Source organism: Gorilla gorilla, chromosome 5 (genome assembly GCF_029281585.2).
Source record: "Gorilla gorilla gorilla isolate KB3781 chromosome 5, NHGRI_mGorGor1-v2.1_pri, whole genome shotgun sequence".
NCBI lineage: Eukaryota > Metazoa > Chordata > Mammalia > Primates > Hominidae > Gorilla > Gorilla gorilla.
Window position 1 is genome coordinate 30733908 of NC_073229.2, and position 23466 is coordinate 30757373.

At 41.7% G+C, this 23466-nt stretch overlaps 1 protein-coding gene across 7 annotated transcripts in view; it reads left to right on the plus strand.

Annotated features, from left to right (window-relative positions):
- Positions 1-23466, plus strand: part of PHACTR1 (phosphatase and actin regulator 1) — a 572466-nt gene that overhangs the window by 328351 nt on the left and 220649 nt on the right. For all 7 annotated transcript variants that reach the window (XM_019029631.4, XM_063707340.1, XM_063707341.1 and 4 more), the window contains one exon: positions 8512-8676. In XM_019029631.4, the coding sequence (XP_018885176.1) occupies positions 8512-8676 (165 nt within the window). The remainder of the gene's footprint in view (positions 1-8511; positions 8677-23466) is intronic.

Sequence of the window (23466 nt, forward strand, 5' to 3'; positions counted from 1 at the left end):
GGTCCTTAGTAGATAATGTCCTACCGGTTCTTCTTGTCCTAGTGATCTAGGGCGGGTATTCTCCAGGGCACCTACAGACAGGTGTACATCTATATTATGACATTTTATGGTAAGACAGCTCCTCTTTTCTCTTGCTACAGTAGGATCAATTTATAATTGGCATCTGTTTTGCAGCCTTTTCAAAAAAGCAGCTCATTTCCTCCCTCATCCCTGAAGCCCTCCTATGACTTTAGTGAGTAATACAAAGATTCAAAAAGCCAGACTCTCACACATTGAGGAGACATTCTTGCAAATAGGCATGTCTTAATTAAAAGCATGTGTTTCTCTTCTTTCGAGAATCACTTTTTCCTATTCATGAGTCCCTTCTCAATTTCTCCAGCTCTAAAATGGGGATAATATATAGCCCTCGCTCACAAGTTTAATTTGAGGATTATATAAGGTAACACATTTTAAGTGCTTAGATCAGTGTCTGGAATAGACTTAGTGACTGAAAAATATTAGCTGTTATGGATGCTGTTATCATCATCGTCATCATCAATGATCATCTTTACCGTCATAATAGTCATCAGCACCGATACGTAAGGAAACACTGTACCGTTTACAATCCCCCCTCCTTTTAGGAGGAAACGCAGAGACCCATAAACCACATTAGTCATGTGGCCTCTTTCTGATACAGTGGCCTACGATTCCAAAACCAGTAGAGCTACCCTCTTGCTTTCTTTAAAATTAGTACATCTTAGGGCACCAGGATTTATGGATGTTCTTGTATTCTTGGCTGTCAATTCATGCTTCAGGAGCAAATTAACAGAAACATGGGCCATCTTTGGACCTATGGATCCCTGAGTTTTCCTTCCTTCCCATCTCCCCGCATTGTATGTCAGCACAGTGTTTTCCCAGGGGGCCACTAAAGGGCAGCTCTGCCTGTCCACAGTGCAGGAGGCAGCAGTACACCTATGATGAAAGCATCCCTAGGGACTTGCCCCCGGCAGTGAGGAGAGCTGCCTTTACCAGGCAGAACTCTGTAGAAGCCAGAGACAAAGGAGGAAGTTGGCCAAGAGCCTGAGCAAATCTGCTGAGAAGTTTGGGTCCAGGTATATGGAGCCTCCCTCCTTTCTCCACCACTCCCAGACCACAGGACTCTGTCATATAGGCATGCACACACTATTGGTTCTTCCCCCATGAGGACTACCATTTTTGCAAGCAATAAGATTGATAAGCAACTCTCTCAATGTAAACATTGACCTCTCCCTCCAGAGATGTAGTGGAGAAGACTGCCAGATGTCATGATGTGGTATAATGGTTGCATCTGGGGTGTGGGTGTTGTTTTGTGTGGAATGTAAGTGGTGTTTCCTCTGATGGTTCCTAGGTAGAAAAGATAGCCACCTGTGTGTCCAAGCAGCTGAGGAGCATCAGAGCTCCCTCCTCCTACCCATCCCCACTGGGACTTGCATTACTCAAGTCATCCAGTTTTTGGATTCAGACAGATAAACCCTTAGTTAAATGTTGTTGTCTCATTACCATATGCTCAGCCAGTATCAGTGTCCACAGCTTGGTGCTAATACATAAATTGGATCCCTCTTTGACTGGATGCTAAGGGATGGGGTGGAGGAGGGTGGTACACAGAGGCGCAGAAGAGCCTGAAAGAAGGAAGTGAGGGCAGTGAAGGTCAGTGATCCTCGTACTCACCGATGTTAACATGAGTACTCTCTCAGGCATCGTGTCTGTGTTTAATAGCTCTTGGACAACATGGCCTTGTTGATTTATCTCCCAGCTCCTTCATGGTGTATATTTTTCCTTTAACCAGGCAACCTCTCTGTGCTAAAAGAGTTTGTTGTCCCCATCATTTTCCCTCTTTAATGCCCAATCTTTGTCCCATCCACTCCCCACTTTACGTCCCCATCCTATTCCTAATGAAACCGGGTAGGCACTCTGGATTTTTAGAATAAACATGTTTTACTCTTTAAAAAAAAAAAATCAAAAAACAACAAAAAAAAATCTTCTAGTTAATCAATTCTAGGTTGTCAGAAACTCTTCCAAGAGATCCAGCCTCTATAAGTGTATGGCATGACTTATTCTAGAATGAAAAAGGAAAAATAGTGTCCTCATATGCCTGATAATTCATATCAACCCTTCATTTATTTATGATAAGGTAGCTCTGAAAGTGACAGTACATTTATAAAAGGGACCTTTCTGAATGGCTGGGCACCTGTGTGGCATCATTTTGCAGGGCAGGAAAAGGCAGCGCAGGCTGGCCGTGGAGGCTCACACCTGTAGTCCCAGCACTTTGGGAGGCCAAGGTGGGCGGATCACATGAGGCCAGGAGTTCAAGACCAGCCTGGACAACATGGTGAAACCTTGTCTCTGCTAAAAATACAAAAATTAGCCGAGTGTGGTAGTGCACGCCTGTTGTCCCAGCTACTCAGGAGGCTGAGGCATGAGAATGGCTTGAACCTGGGAGGTGGAGGTTGCAGTGAACTGAGATCATGTCACTGCACTCCAGCCTGGGTGACAGAGCAAAACCCTCTCTCAAAAAAAAAAAAAAAAAAAAAAAAAGGCAGTGCTGCTTCAGCGTAGTGAGCTGACAGCTTACCTTACCTCCACTCTGATCTTTGGTTCCCATTCCTAGGGTGGTGAAATAAGGGGGGTATATAACCCCTTCTAATTACAAGCAAAAGCGAAGGTTATCAGATCCTGCAACATAAACGTTCTGTTATTGAGTTCACTTAGGGTTAAGAAACAAGAATCCAATTTATGAGAATCTTAGGTCCTCCAAAAACCCTAGGAGCATTTAGCACATGGAGAGATCTCCACTGGGGTCCCAGATGGGCTGCCCTCCTGCCTCTGGTGCTGACTCTGACTAGACATCAGATGGCACAGACACCATGCTTCCTTCATTCCAGGCTGCTCCCTGGGATACTGTATGATGAGCACTTTCTAGGCCAGCAGGAAGCCAAGGTGGTGCCATCCTTGCACACACCTTTTGAAAGCCAAACCACCATGAGAAATATGGTGTACCTGAGGAGCGCCCCAAGCCCCGGCCCAGCTCCTCCCGCTGCATGCCCTAGGAGCCCACCAAGAGTAATCCCAGGTTGCCACAAGGGCTGGGGTTCAGAACACCATCCGGCCTAGGTACTTTGGTTCTTGTTCATTAAAATCATGCATACATCAAATATTTTCTTTCTGGCCTTTCTAAGGAGAAAGAAAAATCATCTCCCAGTCATTTCCACCCTATGGGTAAAACAAAACCCAGTTTTGTCATAAGTGGGAGCCCAAACTGTGTGGTCCTTTAAAGAGTGTTCTCTTGGATGGTAGAGCAGGAAAGACCCCAGGAGTTTGCTTGCCCATGGCTCACTCCTCACTTCAGCCTTCTGAAGGAGCTCAGCTGCCCGGCTTCCAACGTTTTGATTCAACATGCTCAGTCCTGGCAGCTGACATTCAAGCTGATTCATGTGTGGCTCAGCATTTTCTCCAGACAGCATGAGGTAGCCACCTTTGAGCAGGCCAAAGTGAAGCTGTCTTTACATGCTCCATTTCCAGAAAAGGCTGTTTGTGATTCCAAAACATGGCAGGCCACGCCCTGCTCTCCCACTTGCCTTCATCCCTTTCTTTCTCTGGTTCCTGCAGTGGGAGACCACTTTATCCTGAGCCCTGTTTTTTGGTTTCCATTTCCTTGTGTGTGTGTGTGTGTGTGTGTGTGTGTGTGATGGAGTTTCACTTTTGTCACCTATGCTGGAGTGTAATGGTGCAATCTTGGCTCACCGCAACCTCTGCCTCCTGGGTTCAAGCAATTCTCCTGCCTCAGCCTCAGTATCTGGGATTACAGGCACATGCCACCACACCCAGCTTATTTTTCTATTTTTAGTAGAGACAGGGTTTCACCATGTTGGCCAGGCTGGTCTTGAACTCCTGACCTCAGGTGATCCACCTGCCTTGGCCTCCCAAAGTGCTGGGATTATAGGCGTGAGCCACCGCACCAAGCCTTCCCTTCCTTTTCAAACTGTGTTCATAAGTTGGCTCACTCTTGAGCCATCCTCACACTTAAGCCTTCCAATATCATTATCTGGTGGCAAAGCTAGCCCCATCATCAAATTAATTGGAGAAAAATGTAATGGGGTGATTAAAATATAAATCAGCTAAACCTAATGTGATCCAGTCTGCTCAATAATCTACTGAATTTAAGAGCTAAACATCATGAATTTCATAATAATACTTATTAAGGATTCATTTAACTATTGAGTTATAATTATACCTTTATAATACCCTCTGTTCCTTGCCACTCTCAGTTTTTCAAAGGCACTTCTAATTTCATATCATTATTTTAATGGGGCAATTTCAGAATAATTTGTATCCATTTCTTAAAGATGTGATTATGGAAAAGCCTTTCAGTTCTCATGGCACTTTTTTTTTAAGACAAGTAACGATACATATTTTCATACCTCTGAAGATGTGAGCAAAGGAACTGAATCAAATGCAGTTATCCAGTTATCTATTTAATAAGTCATTATTGAGTGCCAACTATGAGAAGCAAACTCAGTATCAACCCTGAATAATTACTATCTTGATTTTTTAAAGGATTCTGTATATAATTTCTCTTTAACCTGTAGCAGATGTTTGATGTTGGCTGAACTCAGAGAATTCTCAAACTGAATATTTTAAAAACTTCACTTTTGTGTCTTAGGCTGTTTTGAGAATCAAAGAATGTTAGGAAATCTTCCAACCAAATGCAGATACCCATCCCCTTGAAGCCCACTAGGATCCAGAGATCCCGGGATGAGTGCTTCTACCGGGAGTATTTCATTTTGGCTATAACACGTGTTTAGAGAAGTACTAGAAGATCATTCTGAGCAGCTTACTCAGGTTGAGAGTAATAAGTCAGGTTGTTTTAATATAAAAAATAGGTTATTTCATGGAGGAAAAAACTTGAATAAGTGATTCTTGGCCTTGTCTGAAGGCCAGTACAGGAAATTAGAACTTCCTACTGTATGCTGTGGGGAGCCACCTGCAGTTCCTACAAGGAACAGGCTTCTAGTAAAAGTATCCAATACAGGTTTGAAGGCAGGAGAGTAAGTCTGGGAATATAGGTTTGGAGACTTGTAAAATCTGGACAAAAGCAACAAGACTATACACCAAGGTAAGGAATGAGGGGAAAGTGATGAGTATGAAAGAGGAAGTGACCTGTGAGAATCAGACCTCTGGACTATGGTGACTTTGCTTCTCTCCTGGACTCAACACCTCTTTGCTGTGGTTTCCCACAATTATCACTACTTGTGTGGCTCTGCTGACATTGTTGAAGAACCACCAATTCAAGCAGCTGATGCCATTTAAAAAGCAGAATGCTCAAATTCAGTGTTACTTCTGAGGCTATTTACTTGCCTGATTTGATTTCTTTTTTTATTCCTTGTCGTAGCTGTGTTGTTGTTATTGTTACCACTCTCTTCAGCCATTCCACAACCCATACTTAAAACCTTCTGAATCTTTTATCTTCCTCCTTTAGCCTCCAGTAATCTGTTATTTTACCACTGCTGCTAAATTAATCTCCCTGAGGCCCGCATCTGATCTATGCCATTTGTGATCAGAGACCTCAGTTCAAACTTTCAATCACTCAGCATAAAATCTCCTGATCAGTAATACTTTTGTGCACTTTTGATCCCACTTCTTCTCCTTCCTAAGAACCATGTTTCATACATTTCTCAGCATTTTTTCTACATCTTCGATCTCTCACTTTCCCCTGGCTCTGGCAGCTCAGCCTACTGACCCCCAAATCAAGTCTCTCCTTCCTACCTTGGCAAATTTCCTCTCAATAGTTCTTCATTACCTCAGGAAATAAAGTTCTAACCCCTAAAAAGCCTTTGCAAAAATACTGAATTATCTGGCTGCAAAGTTCTTGTCCCCATTGAGCTGCCATCCTATTCTGCTTATTCCTTTATCATCAAATTCTTTAAAACATGTAAAATCATCACATTGACCTAGTCATGAAAACTAAAAATGTTAGCCATTCTTGCTTCCTGGTACTTTCTCATGTTTATCCAGAGAGTTACGAAATCTGCTGATTCCCCCACCTGGCTGAATCCCATCTTTTCTTCCTATCCTTTTGTCATGCCCCTGCTTGAATCCTAGTTACTGTGATTGCAGTGTCCTCCTGATTGTTCTCGCTGTCAAGGATTTCCCCATATTCCGAGTCAGGTTACCTTTGCTGCTGCAAAGATATTCCTAAGAAACAAATCTAATTGCATCCTGATCGCGTACCTTCTCGATCAGGCCGACCCCCCCATTCTACCCAAAGTACTCTTGATCTATTTTACCAGGTTCCACTCATTATTTTCTTCCCCAAAGCAAGTATCTTCTGGCATACTCTATAATTTATTTGGTTTCAGTGTTTGCTGTCTGCCCTTCACCCTACCTCTGCATGTGAGCTCTATGAGTTGGTATTTTTATTTGTTTTGTTTACCGTCATAGCCTAAGCATCTGGTACAGAGTGGGCATGCAATACATTTTGGTTGAATGTGATAATACCAGTTTCCCATTTTCAAATTTTCCTTGTCCCTCTGCTCAGAGGATGAACCCCAAATGCCAATTCATTTCAAGAGCTTACATGATCTGGTTCCAGACCCTCCAACCCCTGTCTCTCTCCACTAGTGCTTCATCTCACCTAACGTCACTGAGGCTCACAGTTGACTGAGTTCCTTGAAGTCCCTAGATGTTCCATGCCTTCAGCCCTCTCTGTTCCTGTTGGGTCTGTTTCTCCTCCCAGGGATCCACTTCTCCCTCTTCCCCTTGCCAGGAGAACGGCCCCTTCTCTTTCAAAACTTAAGCCCAAAGTGACCTCCCTCGAGGTCTTCTCCAATGCTGTGAAGCAGAATTAGTTGCTCTCTCCTCTTCACTTACATTGAGTTTTACATTGTAGCTCTGTTGTGGTATGTTCTTACACACTGATCTCTCTGTCTCCTCCTTGGGACTCTGTGTTCAAGGCCAGTTTTCCTGTGTGTCTTCCCCAGAAATGATCATAGTATCTGGCAGAGATTTAAGTGGCCACTTAATTAAATGATTGAAAAGAGGAGCTCCCAGTGCACTGAACCAGGTAGTAAAGGTTTAAGTGCCCTCTTCATTGCAGCATGTCCAAATCATCACTGCCCTCACCCCTAAACCTGTGCCCTCCCCTGTCTTCCTTATCTCTATGAATGAAGGGTACCACTCTGCTGACCTGAATCTGGGAATTGCCAGTGGTCTGCCTCCAGTCCTTCTGGTCACTCAGTCAGTCACTAAGTTCTTTTGACTTTACGTCTGACGTGTCTCTCAATTCCATCTACTTTCTTTCAGTCCTGCTGTGGGGAGCTCTTACTAGCTTATCACATCTGTCACCAATACAACTGCCACAGCACACACTCAGAATTCCATATGTATTTAATGAATGGATCTCCTGAGTTAAAACTATGTTCAGACCACAACAACTGACTATCATTTTTATATGGTCATTGGCAGGTTGAACTTGCAAGGAATGCATAGGTTGCAGAAGTCTGGATGATTTTTTTGAGGGAACAAAGTGGTTTGGGATTTGCCATGGCTTCAGATATCATTTTGCTTTCTGGGAAGTTGAATTCCTTCCATGCCCTCAATTTTGCCAAAGGGCTTATTTTCCCTGATTATTCCTTTCTTAAAAATTCAAGTTGGGGTATTGGAATCTGTAAATATGGAAAAGAGTTTGTTTTATTTCATGTGGTAAAAAGAGGTTGGGATGATTGTGGCCTTTAAGGAAGGGTCCACTAGGCATTATGAGATTGAAAGTTGAATATGCTCAAGTGTTCTATTATTGGGATTAGCATAGATTTTCCCTAAAGATACCCCCAGCTCTCAATTTGTAAGAATTTTTTTTTTAAGCAAGACTCCAGGAAAAGAAAAACTAGTGGAATTAAGACAATTGTAAAATCTAATGGAAGTGTGAGTGACTCAAAAATCAATCAGTAATCCTAAAGTACAGTCACTTGCTTAACAGATTTCAGTGCTGCTGAAGGTCTAGGTAAAGCCAGGTAGTAGGAAGTAGACAGCAGTGGGTATTGGAGACGTTGGCTTTGGAATAGACAGTTGATAAATGTTTTCTCCCTTCTTTTTTCTCAGTAGACAGTGCTGTAGTGATTGCGTCTGCCAAGTCTTATTTGAGAAATTGCCGGACCAGTAGTTACACTGACTCTTATTTGAATCTTCTGGTGGCCTCTCCCTGTTTTGGGCGGTAGTCCCTGACTTGTCCAGAGAGCTCCCCTCCTCTTTCTCTTCCTCCTCCAGCCTAAATAGAAGTTGAGCAAATTTGGTTGGGGTGTTTTGAATCTCTAGGGGTTGGCCAACTGTCCTCAGCCTTCAGAACACACTGGTGTGACTTCCATTCCAAAAGGCAAAGAGAAACTCTAGTCATGTGGTTTCTGTTATCTGTAACCATGGAAAACGTTGGCCATCTGTGAGGCTCCCATTTTAACACTTTTTTTCTCTCTTTATTTTCATCTCTTTCTTGGAAATAACAAGCTGAGGAAGTGGAGAGGCTGGCGGCGATGCGTTCTGACTCCCTCGTCCCAGGCACCCACACCCCACCCATCCGCAGGAGAAGTAAGTTTGCCAACCTGGGAAGGATTTTCAAGCCTTGGAAATGGAGGAAGAAGAAAAGCGAAAAGTTCAAACACACGTCAGCAGGTAAGATGATTTGTTCTTTCATTTCCCATTTGGTGTTTGTTGCCTTCAACTCTATTATCTTAACAGAATTTAATTGCAATAGGCTGTTTGAACCAAAGGAGAAAAAATATCAAGCCTTGGAATGGCTCTTGTCTTTAAAATTTTTTCAGTATGATCAAGAATGACTTTTATGACTTTTATATCCTATGTGTTTTCTCCTATCTCATGGTTTTTTGTTTGTTTTTAAACTAAAGAACCACCCTTTTAATTTGATCTACGAATAATCTGAATTTAGACCTCTGCCTTTTCTATAATTTAATGCTTTCATTCTGGCATTGATGATGCATTTATTATATTCATTGTTATTTTCACTATTCCAGTAAAAGTGAACACATAGCAGAAAACAAGTTATATGGTTACTGGCAGATAAGAATAGGTTATTTCATGGAGGAAAAACCTTGAATAAGTGATTCTTGGACATAGCAGGAAAACAAAGAATACAAATGAATCATCGTGGTGGCAAAGATAACTGTACGGTTTGTGGCTCAATGGACAGCAAAGAAATGTGGGGGAAATCAGCACAGCTGAGGGGTTAAGAGCACAGATCCTGGAACCAGACTTCCTGGGTTTGAATCCCAGATCTGATACTTGCTGGTTATATGATCTTGCTTAGTTTATTAATGCTGTGCCTCAGCTTCCTCGTCCGTAAAATAGAAGTAAGAATAATACCTTACATGAGTTAATATTTGTGGAGAGTTTGTATGGCATCTTAGGTGGATATTTTTTAAATAAGTAAGGGTGTGCAGAGGGAAATGTGCTACAGGGAAAGACACAGAGCTTTGACTTCACCCCGTTGGGTCTGTGATCAGACAGTGGAAGAGCTATACAGATTCTCTTTGGTTTTGGTCAGTTTGGGCTGCCATAACAAAATACCATAGACTGGGTGGCTTGAACAACAGAAATGTGTTTCTCACAGTTCTGGAGGCTGGAAGTCCTAGATCAAGTTGCTGACAAGATAGGTTTTCTTCTGAGGCCTCTTCTCTTGGCTTGTAGGCGGCAGCCATCTTGCTGTACACTCACATCACCTCTTCATTTTTGTGTGCACAGAGAGAGCATGTACGTAAGTGAGTGTGAGCAGACTGTTGAGAGTCTCTCCTTATAAAGACACTAATTCCATCATGAGTGCCCTACCTGCATGACCTGATCTAATCCTAATCACCTCCCAAAGTCCCCTTTCTCCAAATACCAGCACATGGGGAGTGAGGGTTTCAACATATGAATTTGGGAGGGACACAACTAAGTCCATGGCACTTTGTTTTGATTTTTCTAATCACGTGTCCAGTCATTGCCAGGGCTACCCCGAGGTTTTCATTTCCTTCTTCCCTCTACATCCTCAAAAACTCAACCTGCCTTCTCACCTGCTCAGAATCATCACCTCTTCCATTTGTTGGGTTTCCTCCCTCTTTGCCTCACCCCTAAACTAACCTTGAAATAGGAGATGTGCTTCTTGTACCTGAATATCAGTCCACAGATCTGAGAATCTTAATGCTAATCACTTTTGGGAAAGAAAGAGAATAACATAGAAAAGCTGCAGAATCTTGAAATCTTAATTCTCATGATAGCCATGTTTTCTGACTCTGTTTCTTAGATGGAAGCCCCACCATCCTGATGTTATATTTGTTAATTCCTGAGATAAGAATGAATCTCTGAATTTCATAAATTTCTAAATCATTACCCATATAAGTACCACCACTCTGACTCTGCATTCTCCACTCTCTCAGTCATCGTGCTGGTTCCTTAAGGTGTCGCAAAACCTGTAGGTCATTTGTGCATCCTTAAAAACAACTGAGTGATTTACAAGTGAACAAAACTCCAAATGTGTATCCTCCACTGAGACAGAAAAGGGTACTTAGGTCATTGTCTCAGAGAGAAGAAATCTAAATGAAATATATTCTTTAAGCAAAGTAAGATGTGAGACACTGAAACAAGAAAGAAAATTGAAGTGTTTTGTAAGCATTGAAAAAATATATATATATAAAACAAAGATGCCATGAGGTCTCTTCCTGACTTTGCTAAGCAAAATAGTTTGTACACACATTTCGGTAATTGTCATTTGTCACCATGAATCTCTGAATGATGGAGTGATGGATGCATTTCCTCCTGGCAAGTCAAGGGCTTTGTTTAGTTCATTTGACAAGGCCACAAGGCAACGCCCTGAGGCTTCTCACATGACCGATTATGCCAACGTCTTCAAGACATTGGAAAACATATCACCTGATAGGTGCAGATACAATGGCATCAGATTACTCATGAATTATTAAACATCTTCAAAAATTTTGTTTTAAGCTCATTTGGGAGAAAGAATGGAAACATGTGACAAGCAGAGTTGCTAACCTTAAATCATTCTTGTCATTAATGATCATAGCAAGTTCTTGTGACCTCTATGGCCAGACTGATTAACGTGGCAGTTGAATGTGATATTTGTATGCAGTTTTGTTTTGTTTTCTTAGAGACATTCCACTCCTGAATTAGAGAAAGTAGAGAATACACTACAGAATATCTTTATATCATGATAGATGGATGGGTGCATGATATAACTAAAGGTATGCTAGTTTTAAAAAAAGTTGGCCAGGCACAGTAGCTCACTCTTGCAATCTCAACATTTTGGGCAGCCCAGGTAAGAGGATCCCTTGAGCCCAGGAGTTAAAAACCAGCCTGGGCAACATAGTGAGACCTCATCTCTACAAAACATAAAATTAACATGGGGACACATGTCTGTAGTCCCAGGTACTCAGGAAGCTGAGGTGAGAGGATTGCTTGAACCCAGGAGTTTAAGACTTCAGTGAGCTGTGATCGTGCCACTGTACTCCAGCTTGGGTGACCAGCTGAGACCCAATCTCACACATATGTAAAGCAAACTTTTCCATGTGTGTATAAGAGTCATATCTAAGTAAATATACATGAGAATTGGTTGATTGAGGGAATGTTCATTTGTTAGCCAATTTTAGCTAGTATACCTATCTTTATCTTGTATGTATGTGTTGTTAAAGGAAAAGTTATTCATTGACACTTGTTGAAGATAAGGCAATCTTTATTCAACACCACTGAAAGAAGGATAGGGACCACTGCAATAGGGTCTTGCAGTGGGAGAAATGGTCAGTACTTAACTCTGATACAGCATGGGCAAGTGGGAATTTACAACCAAGGAGCAGAGTGAGGGTCCCTAGGTGGAAAATTACTAAAAGGAAACATCAGGAGTAAGGGGGATTCTGGCTAAGCCAATCTAATAGGATTCTTGCTGAAGACAGGCCAGGGTGATCAGATATCACCTGGGAGATGGTGGGGACTGAGGAACCTAATGATTAGATAATGAGAATTATCTGATATTGAGGATGGGGAGATTCTGGTTAAATTGACTTACCAGGATCCTTGCTAAAATTGGACAATGGAAGGAAGAACATGGAAGGCCAAAGTCAGGCTCAGTTGAAAAGGAGTTTGGGGCGGGGGAAGGGAGAACGAAGAGAAGTTGGTTAATGAGTACAAAACTACCGTTAGATAGAAGGAATAAAGTATAATATTTGATAATAGAGTAGACTATAGTTAAGAATTTTTTATACTTTTCAAATAGCTAGAAGAGAAGAATTGGAATGTTCCAACAAAGAAAAGATAACTGTTTGAGATGACGGATATTCCCAATTACCCTGATTTGATCACTACACATTGTATACATGCATCAAAATATCGCATGTACCCCCAAAATATATACAACTATTGTGTATTAATTTTTAAAAAAAGGAAAAAGGGGTTCAGGGGAGGCTGAGTAGAACTTGGTTAATGAGAAAATCTTGCTCAGTCTATATCATGTCCTTTCATATGTACAATATTATCCACCATTTTAAAAAGAAAGAATAAGTCCATATATTCATATTATTTATTTATATTTAAAATTATATCCCTCTTTGAACACACAAAAAGACATCAATACAATGTTTACTTTGCTTGTTATTGTTTACAGACTGGGTTACATTTATAATTTGCCATGATTAGGTATACTGTGGTTTAACTGTAACTTGTTACAGGGGCTTATGTGTCTCTTTGTAATTAAATTTCTGGGTGTACCTTTATACAAGGAATAAATTACAATATTTGATAGTAGATAGTGTACCTTATACAAGGGGACACTCAGAAATTTTATTTACCAGTTGTATAGCAATAAGAAAACTACATTGGAAAATTATGATTTCAACGTTTCCCTCAATTTTGACATCAACGATTACATGGATGTTTTGAACGTAGACCTCCACTTCGAATGCTACTCTTACATCCTTCCTGTTCTAAGCTGAAGGCTGCCATCCTTAAAAGGCCCTGAGCATTAAGACCCAGGGGCTGAGCTCCAGATGGTGGTAAAAGCACTGTTGAGACACGGAGTAGCTCTCAGCAGAAGTCCTGCATCACAGGATGGCAGGAGGAAAACAGGAATGGATGGAACATAAAATAATGGGTCCTCAGGGAAGACGATCCTCACATGCCTTTCAGTCTGCCCTCCGAGGCCCTGCCCAGGGCTTACGAACCTATGAGCCTGATACATTCAGCTTCTTATGTGAATCTGCAATGGGGTCCACAATGCATCTCCACACCTGCCCCAGGAATGAAGACAGATGATAACATCCCCTCTGAAATAGAACAGGCAGTGCCTCCCCAAATAGTCAACTGCAGCGATCTTATCCAAATTCCTTGAAAATGAGGACTGTATTTATAGAAAAGTAGAACTGGCAGGTAGAAACTGTGAAGACACCACCGAGTTATGCTTTTATTTCCTCTTGACAGAAAATCATAAGCCGCAGGGGTTGGCCGTGGAAATCTACAATGTGTCAGAATTCCCTTTGTGCTTCTAAGATTTTCTGCACACCTAGGGTCTTGGTTGTTGGTGGGGAGAGAAAAACATGAAAAACTTTTACTGAGTGTCCACCACATGCCGGAATGTCACCTGGCTCTGGGTATATAGCCATGAGCCAAACCAGACCTAGTCGGTGACCTCCTGGCATGCATGATATAATGGAGAGACAGCTGGTCAAATGTTGAAATTATAAAAATAAAGGTAAAGTCTCACCTGTGATAAGGGCAATGAAGGAAAGGTACTTGGGAGAAGGAGAGGGGGGACTTCACTTAGTCTTGAGGGGTCAGGGAAACTTTCCTAAGGAAGAGAGGTTTGGGCTAGAGTCTGAGGAAAGTGTAGAAATGTAGAAAATGAGCAGCAGAAAGAGCTTGTGCAAAGGCCCTGTGGTAGAAGAAGGAGAGGTGAGCAGTCTAGGAGAGCGAGAAAGACCAGTGGCTGGAGAATGGAGAGCTGAGTGTCGTGCGGGTTGAGGCTGGAGAGGTAACCAAAGACCAGCTCCCCACTGATTCTGCTTCGTTTAGAGCAAATTCAGGAGTGTGAGTGGCTGCAGACAGACCAGTGGGAGGCATTATGCAGATGATAGTAGCCTGAACTAATGTCTGGTGGTAGAAAAGGATGGATTTGGGAGATTTTATAAGGAACAAATGACTTAGTAATGGGTCAAACATGAGAAGGAGAGATAGAAGCAGTGTCGCCTTTGGCATGGAATGTTCCATTTTGACATTTGGGGGCAATATTATTTAGTCTTAAAAAAGAAGGAAATCCTACCATTTTGTGACAAAAGGGGTGAACCTGGAAGGCACCATGCCAAGTGAAACATACCGGGTACAGATGGACAAATGTGGCATAAGCCCACTTCCATGAGGTATCTGAAAAGTCAAGTAGAAGGGTGGTTGCCAGGGGAGGGGGAAATGGGGAGTTGTTTCTTAATGGCCATAAAAGCTCAGTTATGCAAGATGAATAAGTTCTAGAGATCTACTGTATAATACAGTGCCTCTAACTAACAATCCACTATTGTGCACTTAAAAATTTAAGACGGTAGATTTTATGTTAAATGTTCTTATCACACACACACACACACACACAAAACCCACAGAGGAACACAAGGGAACTTTTGAAGGTGATGGATGTGTTTATTACCTTGACTGTGGTGATGATATCATGGTTGTATGCATAGGTCCAAACTCATCTACTTGTATATTTACATATGCAGTTTGTACACAATTATACCTCAATAAAGTTGACAATTTTTAAAATAAAAAAATGGTTTTAAAGTGTAAAGTTTGACACCCTAATGTTGGTTTATGGCTATGGCTTTATCTGAGATGAATACTTTGGAAGAGTGACAGGTTTGGCGGTATGATTCCAATTTTAGATGTGTAGATATGTGTTTGAGTCAACTTTGTGACATCCAGAGTTGGCAGTTGAATATGTGGAACGAAGAAGAGAGGTCTGGGCTGGCTATGTAAATTTCAGGTTGTTCGCATATATATAATAATTAGAGTGATGACTAGATGTAAGATTGGCTAGGAAACAAGAACAAAATGGAAAGAAGAGGGCCAAGGATGGTCTTATAGATGAGGGAAGATTATTGTCCCTAAGACTAGATAGAGGAGGAGGAGCCTGTAAAGGAGATGGAGAAGCAGTGGCCAGAGAGGTAGGAGGAAAACCAGAAGCCTAAGATGTGGTGGACACCAAGAACAGAAGGCATCCAGGAGGCTACAGTTAACCGTGTTTAATACCATGAAGTCAAGTGGAAGAAGTACAGAAAAATGTCCATTGACACTAGTGGCTCCACTCAACTAGAGATCATTGGTGACTTAGCAAGAGCTGCCTGGGTGGATTGTTTGGGGCAGATGTCAGATTAGTGTAGAGTGAGAAGTTAGTGGGAGCTGGGGTAAGATGGGGTTAAATTTCTGAGACGTTTGGCAGCTAAGTGGGTAAGAGATAGGACAAGATGGGTGATGGAGAAATCTATGTGTGTCTATAGGGGGTTGTATGTGTGCCTTCTGATTTGTCACCATTGTTTTATGATGCACAAGAGATCAATAGGAAAAGCAAATGTGAAAGAGGCAGTAGAAGGAGTCAGAAAATATGAGACAGAAGAGATAGGGGAAGGGTGCTGAGAAATGAGGAGTAGGTGGGTTACAAGGCACAGAAAGAAGGGCTAGTATCAGAAAAGGAATGAACTCTACTGCAATCAGAGGGAAGCTGCAGCAGTAGACAGAATAATACATTTGGTGACCTCATCCAATGGTGACTGAGTTTGTCTAGGTAATAAGCGAGGTTATCTCCTAACAGGGAGAGGAGGAGAAGAACGTACAGGGTGAAGTCCATTCCAGATTGATGATTATGACTCTATATGGTACTGGTGACTTTTTTTCATTGGCTTTTGGCTGTCCTGGTACAGCTAATAGTTGGGTCCATCCAGAACTGGAGTTTTGCCAGATGAGTAGAAAGAAAAGGAGGGCAAGGGAGATTGGGTTAGTTTCCTAAGCTGCTATAACAAATTACTATAAACTTGGTGGCTTAAAACAACAGAGCTTCTCCTGCAGTTCCAGAAATCTGAAGTCAAGGTGTTGGCAGGGTGGGTTCCTTCTGGAGACTCTGAGGGAGAATCTGTTCATGCCTCTCTCCTCCCTGCCAGTGGCCACTGGCAATCCTTGGTGTTCCTTGGCTGGCAGCTGTATAATTTGAATCTCTGCCAGCACCTTCACATGGCATCTCTCTGTGTCTCAAGTCTCTCTCTTTCTCCTTTTCTCTTATAAGGGTACCAGACATTGGATTTAGGGACCACCTATATATCCAGGATAATCTATTTCAGATATCCTTCAATTTGTTGTATCTGCAAAGACCTTATTTCCAAATAAGATCACATTCATGGGAACCAAGGATTGGGACTTGGATGTATCTTTTGGGGCACACCGTTTGGCAGGGGACCCACTGCAGTACTGAATTTTAGATAGGAAAGGAAAGGCCCAGGGGGTTCAGAGGAATTAGAAAAATCAATAAATATTAAGTTCCAAAGAGGTCAAAGAAGTTTAAATTGGTCAGTGGGAACAATTGCAGAAGCAATACAGAAGATCATGAGCTTATGAGTAAACAGCTGCATTCTTGAATCAGTGGTTTTTAAGGTGATACAGTTATGGAGACAAGATACAAACTCAAACCATGGGAGTGGACAGCTGAGGTGGAGGAATAAGTTAGGAAACTGGAAATTGCCTTATTCAAAACATGGTAAATGATCCTACTTACTAGTAGACTAACAACTATATATCTTATTTGCTGAGTTTTGTGCTGACTTAATTTGCCATTTTCAATCGAGGAAAAAAAGGAAATTTCCTCTTTGGTTTTTGCATTAAACTAATTTTGAACTGATATTTTCTTGGAAAAATTTTGTTTTTCCTTTTCCAAATTGAGATGTTTTGGCCCATCAGATTTTTAAGCAATAAAGTACTGCAGTTCAACTGATTCATAGAAAATCAAAACCAAAATTTGCTTTTGAATGTTTCGCTCCAGCTATTAGGAGACCCACCTAATATAGGTAAAGTAGTACGATAATCAGGCAGCAGCTTCAGATACAAATAATTGATTGCTTGTTCATCTTCCATGCAGTTGGGAACCTGTGAAACATAGCCTTAGTCTGCTTCTGTCAGCCTCACGTAATTGATGATAATGATGAAGGGTTGGGCCGGAAATATGTTGGGAACTCTCCTGATACTCATGACAGCATCCAGAAACAGTCTCCTTGCTTTTGCCCTGTATTTTATTTGCAACAGAAGACTGATGTAATAGTATGTATGCACAGGAAAGTCTCAGGTACTCAGGTGAGCATAGATCTCCAGTCCTCTCCCTAAGACCCCTCTGCCTAATTGTCATTCTGCTATAGGTTCCACTTATCCTGAAATTCCCCAATCAAACAAGAACCAGCCCTTAACCCTGGGCTGTTAGCCAACCACTTTGCCTAGTTTCCCGGCTTCCCCTTCCCCACAGGGCTAGATTCTGCTTCCTTTATGTCTTCCATCAATTCACCCAGAGTTGCTTATGACTTTAACAACCACTATGTCCCAGGAATCACTTCCATGGAAGCCCATGTTTCTAGAATTATTCTTCTTTAAATAAAACTTCTTGGATAGTCAAGGCAGTCTACATTGGATTCTGCCTTTGGACCTGATGGTGATAGGCTTCTGGGCTGTTCTGGAAGAGTCTGTCCCTGGTGTCCAAGATGGTTGCCTTCCATGCTAGCCCCAGATTTCTCATTCCTCTATCAGGAAACCCTAGCATGCCATGTCATTGACAGAGTACATTTGCAATTCTTGGAATAGAGAAATAAACCCTTAGTTACATCACATTTTGTCTTGACATCTTTGTAGTGTGGGATGGAAGATTATTGTTGGTAAAGGGAAACATGGCATCTTATCCAGCATAAGACTAGCTGTGTCTACCATGAAGACTCTATGGCCCATCACTGGCTTAGCTCTTGAGCTGGAAGCTTAAAGCAAAGAGACAAAATTGATAGGTTGAAAAAATGGATGATTTTGAGTAGGCTCTTATGTGCTTGAAAGATGGAGGGTTACAGGCCTTGCACTCTAACTTAAGTGCTCCCTTGGTGTTCCTATTTCTCATTCTAACAGAGTAATATAGTCTACTTGTTCAGAATCTAGGCTGTTGGACTTCTATAAACTATAAGAAATTCATAAAGGATACCAGCTTGCCATATTGAATGTATTTATGTGCCAGATGCTGCCATTGTTCATAAGAAATCCATACCATTGCAACGGTGAGGACGGACATGGCCCCTACCTCCCAAAGGTTATGTCTTAAAGGGAAAACAGGCAATAAAGCCAGCAATTACAATAAAGCAGAAGTGAAGTGATAAGAGATGCACAGGGGCTTTGAGAGCTTGAAGGAGACAAGCCCAGCTGAGTGGCAAGTCACTGGGAAAGGTTTGCTAGAGAAAGGGATGTTTAACCAAGGGGTTAGCAATGCATGTGAGGAAATCTCTCCTGGTGGGCAGAACAGAATGTAGGAGAGCCAGGGAAGAGAGGAGAGGTTAACAGTCTACAGCTTAAAAAGAAATTATGTCCAGTCACGGTGACTCATGCCTGTAATCCCAGCACTTTGGGAGGCCAAAGCGGGAGAATTACTTGAGCCCAGGAGTTTGAGACCAGCCTTGGTAACACGGCAAGACCCCATTACCACAAAAAAAAAAAAAATTAAAAATTAGTTGAGTGTGATGGCGCATGCCTGTAGTCCCAGCTACTGGGGAAGCTAAGGTGGGAGGATCACATGAGCCCAGGAGATCAAGGCTGCAGTGAGTCATGTTTGCACTACTGTACTCCAGCCTGGGCAATGGAGTGAGACCCTGTCTCAAAAAAAAAAAAAAATTATGACTTGAAAAGGATTGTTGGGGGAAGGGACAGAGAGTAGTGAGAGATGGGGCTGAAGAGATGGACAAGAATCTGCTCATGAAGGGTCTTATGAGGTATGTTAAGGAGTCTGGGTGGTATCCTAATGCAATAGGAAATTATGAGAGGACTTGCATTTTAGAAAGATTATTCTCTATATTATGGGAAAAGCCTGGAGTGGCACCAAGTGGTGTTTACAAGTTTATAATATAACAACTTCTATAAATGTTGTGTTGGTAATGAGAGAAAATTTACTTGTGATATAATTAAGATGATACCTCATTCCTATCACATCAAATGGAATATTGTGTCCTTATTGATTCTGGTAACAAGGAGACTGGTTAGCAGGTGGTTGATTATAATGTTGGGGAGAGAGGGAGATAGCCTAGACTAAAATAGTGACATTAGGAACTGAAGACTGTGAACACATCCAAGAGATATTTAGGAGACAGAATGAGAAAGACTTGATTACAGATTGGATGTGGAAGTGGGGAGAAGAAAAAAAAACCACTCTTGGATTTCTCACTGAGCAGTTAAATGGATGGAGGTGTGTTCTGTGCAGGAGATGCACGAGGGGAGAAGAAAAGACACACACACAATATCTTTAAGGGTAAACAAGCTTTATCCCACGTAAATGGCAATGCAGATATAATAAGCAAATGATATAATAAGCAAATGGTATAATAAGCAAATTAATATAATAAATTGCAACCGGAAGGGGAGAAGGGAAAAGATATATATATATATATATCCACACTTGCCAGACTATGGAGAATTCACCACCAGACCAGGAAGCAACAGCCTGGGCTCCAGAGTCAGCCACTTGCTTGTCTCTGCACAGATGAGGAGACGTCTCATGAAGCTTCAGCGTGGTCTGGGACCCTAGGTCTTTTGGTAACAAGTTGTTTGGCATGAGGCCCAGTCACAAAGGCCCTTTGCGACTGGGCTCAAGGAACGCAAAAAGTCAACTTGATTTTTGTGATTGTCTATTGTTTTTCAATAACTAATATATAGGAATAGATTGAAATACAGATTTCTCCAAAACAGTGCTGGATGAACGCCTCAACTCATCTGTTCCGGGACTTGGTGACCATTGTTTGTGTCCATGTTCAACTGAGTTCAAATTTAATATTTAACTTTTCATCCACATTGTACCATTGACTAAGTCAGGGACACTGAAGAGGAGCAGATTTGTGAGGGGAAAAGATGAATTTATTTGGGGCCATGCCAGCTTTCATGTGCTTCTGAGACATTCAGATGGAGGGCTCCTTGGGTATAGATAACTGGATCAGGAGAGGTCTAAGAAATGCAGATTGGAAGTCACCAGCACCTGGATGATCACGGAAGTCCTGGGATGAAAACTCCAAAGAGAGAAAGTAAAGTGTGAAGCAAAGTCGAGGGTACAGTAACACCCTGAGGGCCACCAGCCTGTGAGTTCTGAAGAGAGGCAGCAGAGCCTACAGAGAAGACAGATGGCCCACTAGAGTTTGGAGGAAAACCAGGAGGGACTGGTGGTCTCGGTGAACCAGAGGAGAGAGTTTCAGAAAGAAGAGTCCACCCTGGCAGATCTTGACAAGATGGTGTCCGGTGGGCATAGACAACTCATCATTGGTGTCCTTTGGGATTATGACTTTAGGGAAGCCACATAGCTGGGATTTAGATAGCATGTGGTTGAGGAGTAAATGAGAGGAGAGGAGGTAGTCATCTTCTTTTAAGATGTTGGTTGAGAGGGAAAATGAGAAATATATAGTAAACACCAAAAGGGGATGTGAGCTTGAGGGGGATGTTTTTTAAGATTGGTTAGATTGTGTCAAGCTGCAAAATTTGCCTTAACATGGCTGTGGCATTCTCAGGGAAACTGAAACATCAGCAAAGTGACTGTTAAGCCAAATAAATATATTTGCACACATTTTTCAGCAATGACAATTCTCGTGACTAGGAAAAACAAACATGCAAATAATCAGAGCACTAGTTAGCATCTGATTTTAATAAGAAACTATCAAACCAAGTTGAATAGCCTTCAGCATCTGGCCAGATCACATATTCCCTTTGGGTGAATGATTGGAGCATTTCATTTCTTCTTTAAAAAAAAAAAAAGATCCAGCATAGGTAAGCAGGGAATATTTTTAGTTGTGTATTCATCATGACCCACAAAGGGACCATCTAGTGGTTAGAAAGCAAAGCAGACTTAATGGTCCTGTTTTATGTTTTTTAAAAATCTCTAACAGGTACAGTCTAAAGACTATGGAAATCTGTTACCTTCTAGGGCTGGATAAAAGATGTAATTGTTTCTTCTCAAAGTGAACTTTATCCAGCACTCTCTGCATGTAAGTCCAGGCTATAAAATCCTTAATAGCATTGACTCTGCTGATATCCTCTTGTCTTCTAGTGTTGAGCAGAGCATCTGGCACAGAATAGGTACCGGATAAGTACATATTGAACTGAAAGTCAGTAAGACAGCCAGCCAGATATTAATATATTTTTAAGTTTCTCTGTTTACTAAGATCTGAAAGAGGAGAGGAGGTAGGGTACTTATGGATGCATAAGATGGAAGGTCCCAGAGTTTGAAGAATTTGCCATCATTCATGATTGTTTTCCAGTTTTTCATAGTTGTGCACAGGTTAGGCTAAATGACTGCGTGTGTTAAAAGCTCAGGTTGTTTGGACAGCATTATTGTTTGGGTTATCTATTGCTGTGTTACAAAACCCCCTAAAACATAATGGCTTAAAAACAGCAACCTCTGTATTATCTCTTATGGCTTGGGTATTGACTGGACTCAGTGAGATTGTTCTTCTGCTGGTCTCTCTTGGGGTCTCTCATGCATTTTCAGGTGGATTGCGTTGGAGTCATCTGGAGGCTCCCTAAGGTGCGAGGAAAGCTGGGCCCCTTTCCCTGTTTATGTTGTCTCAGGGCTTTTCCATGGGGTTTCTTCCTATGGTCTCTCCAGCAGGGAGCTGAGGGCCCCTAAAAGCACAAAATAAGATGCTTCCATGCCTTTTAAAGGCTTAGGTACAACATTGGCTTAGTATTACAGTCACATTATTCTAATGGTTAAAGCAAGCCATGGGACCAGCCCAGATTCATTGTTGGGTGGACTAAACAAGGGTGTGGATGCCAGAACAAGGTTCACTGGGGCTCGTTTTTGGAAGCCAGCTACTACCATTGTTCAAAGTGTGGCAAGACAACAGCTGCTCCTTGTTTCCTTCTTCCCAGGTAGAATGTGCTTCAACAATGTTACACTGATGACAACAGCAGGAGCAATCTTCTGTTGTGCTCTGCTCATATTACTATGTAATATGAAATATACTTGACCCTTTCCTTGCCTTATGGACTTGAATCTTGCATCAGACCCATATAGTATTATTAACTTCACTTGACAGGTGAGGAAACTGAAGCTTAGGGGGACTCAATAATTGCCAGTTAGAAATAACAGAGCTGGAATTTGAACTTAGCCTGCAGTCTTCTCAAATATATCGCATTTCAGATCCATGAGGGTGGAAATCGATAATTCAGATGCTTTAAAACATAATTCTTCTACACATAACAGTGATATTACAAGATGCTTTCCTTTTTTGACATATCTCTATAAAGAAATGTGAAGGAAGAGAAGCTCATCAATAAAAACTGACACTGGAAGCCATGATACGAGTCTTTATTGAAAGTCTTTAAAGAGGAAAGTCAAGGTGTAGCATACTTAGCTTTGTATGAACCCCACAGTATCTAGTTCAATGCCATGTACTTGGAGGATGCACTCTATTTGTTGAATAGCTAAGAAAGAGTAAATTGATACTGGCATGAAACAAACCTTCAAAATCATTCCATTTATGTTTTCAATATAACTATCTCTTTCTACTGTATGATATATAGGAACAAAATATGCATTGATTAGGTAATCAGACAGTAATCACACAGGCCTCAGTAGTTGCTAGATTTGGGGCTAGATAGGCACAGAAATATTTCTATAAAAAGATACAGGCTTTTTATTGCATGATGTATGTGTGACTACTTACTTCTAAGATAAGGAGTTTTATGGGAGAGGTGGTATAGACTAGTGGTTAGGGGTCAAACTCTGGAGCCTGACTGCTGAGTTATCTTGGCCAAGTTTTTTGTGTTTTCTCTGCCTCAGTTCCTTCATCTTTAACATAGGGATAAAACTGGCCCCTTAGGCCAGGCACGGTGGCTCACGCCTGTAATCCCATCACTTTGGGAGACTGAGGCAGGCAGATTACCTGAGGTCAGGAGTTTGAGACCAGCCTGGGCAACATGGTGAAACCCCACCTCTACTAAAACTACAAAAATTAGCTGAGCATAGTGGCGTGCGCCTGTAGTCCCACCTACTCCGGAGGCTGAGGCATGAGAATTGCTTGAACCTGGGGACAGAGGTTGCAGTGAGCTAAGATGGCACCACTGCACTCCAGCCTGGGTGACAGAGTGAGACTCCACCTCAAAAACAAACAAAAAACAACAAAAAACTGGCATTCTATAAATTTAAGGATTCAAAAAGAA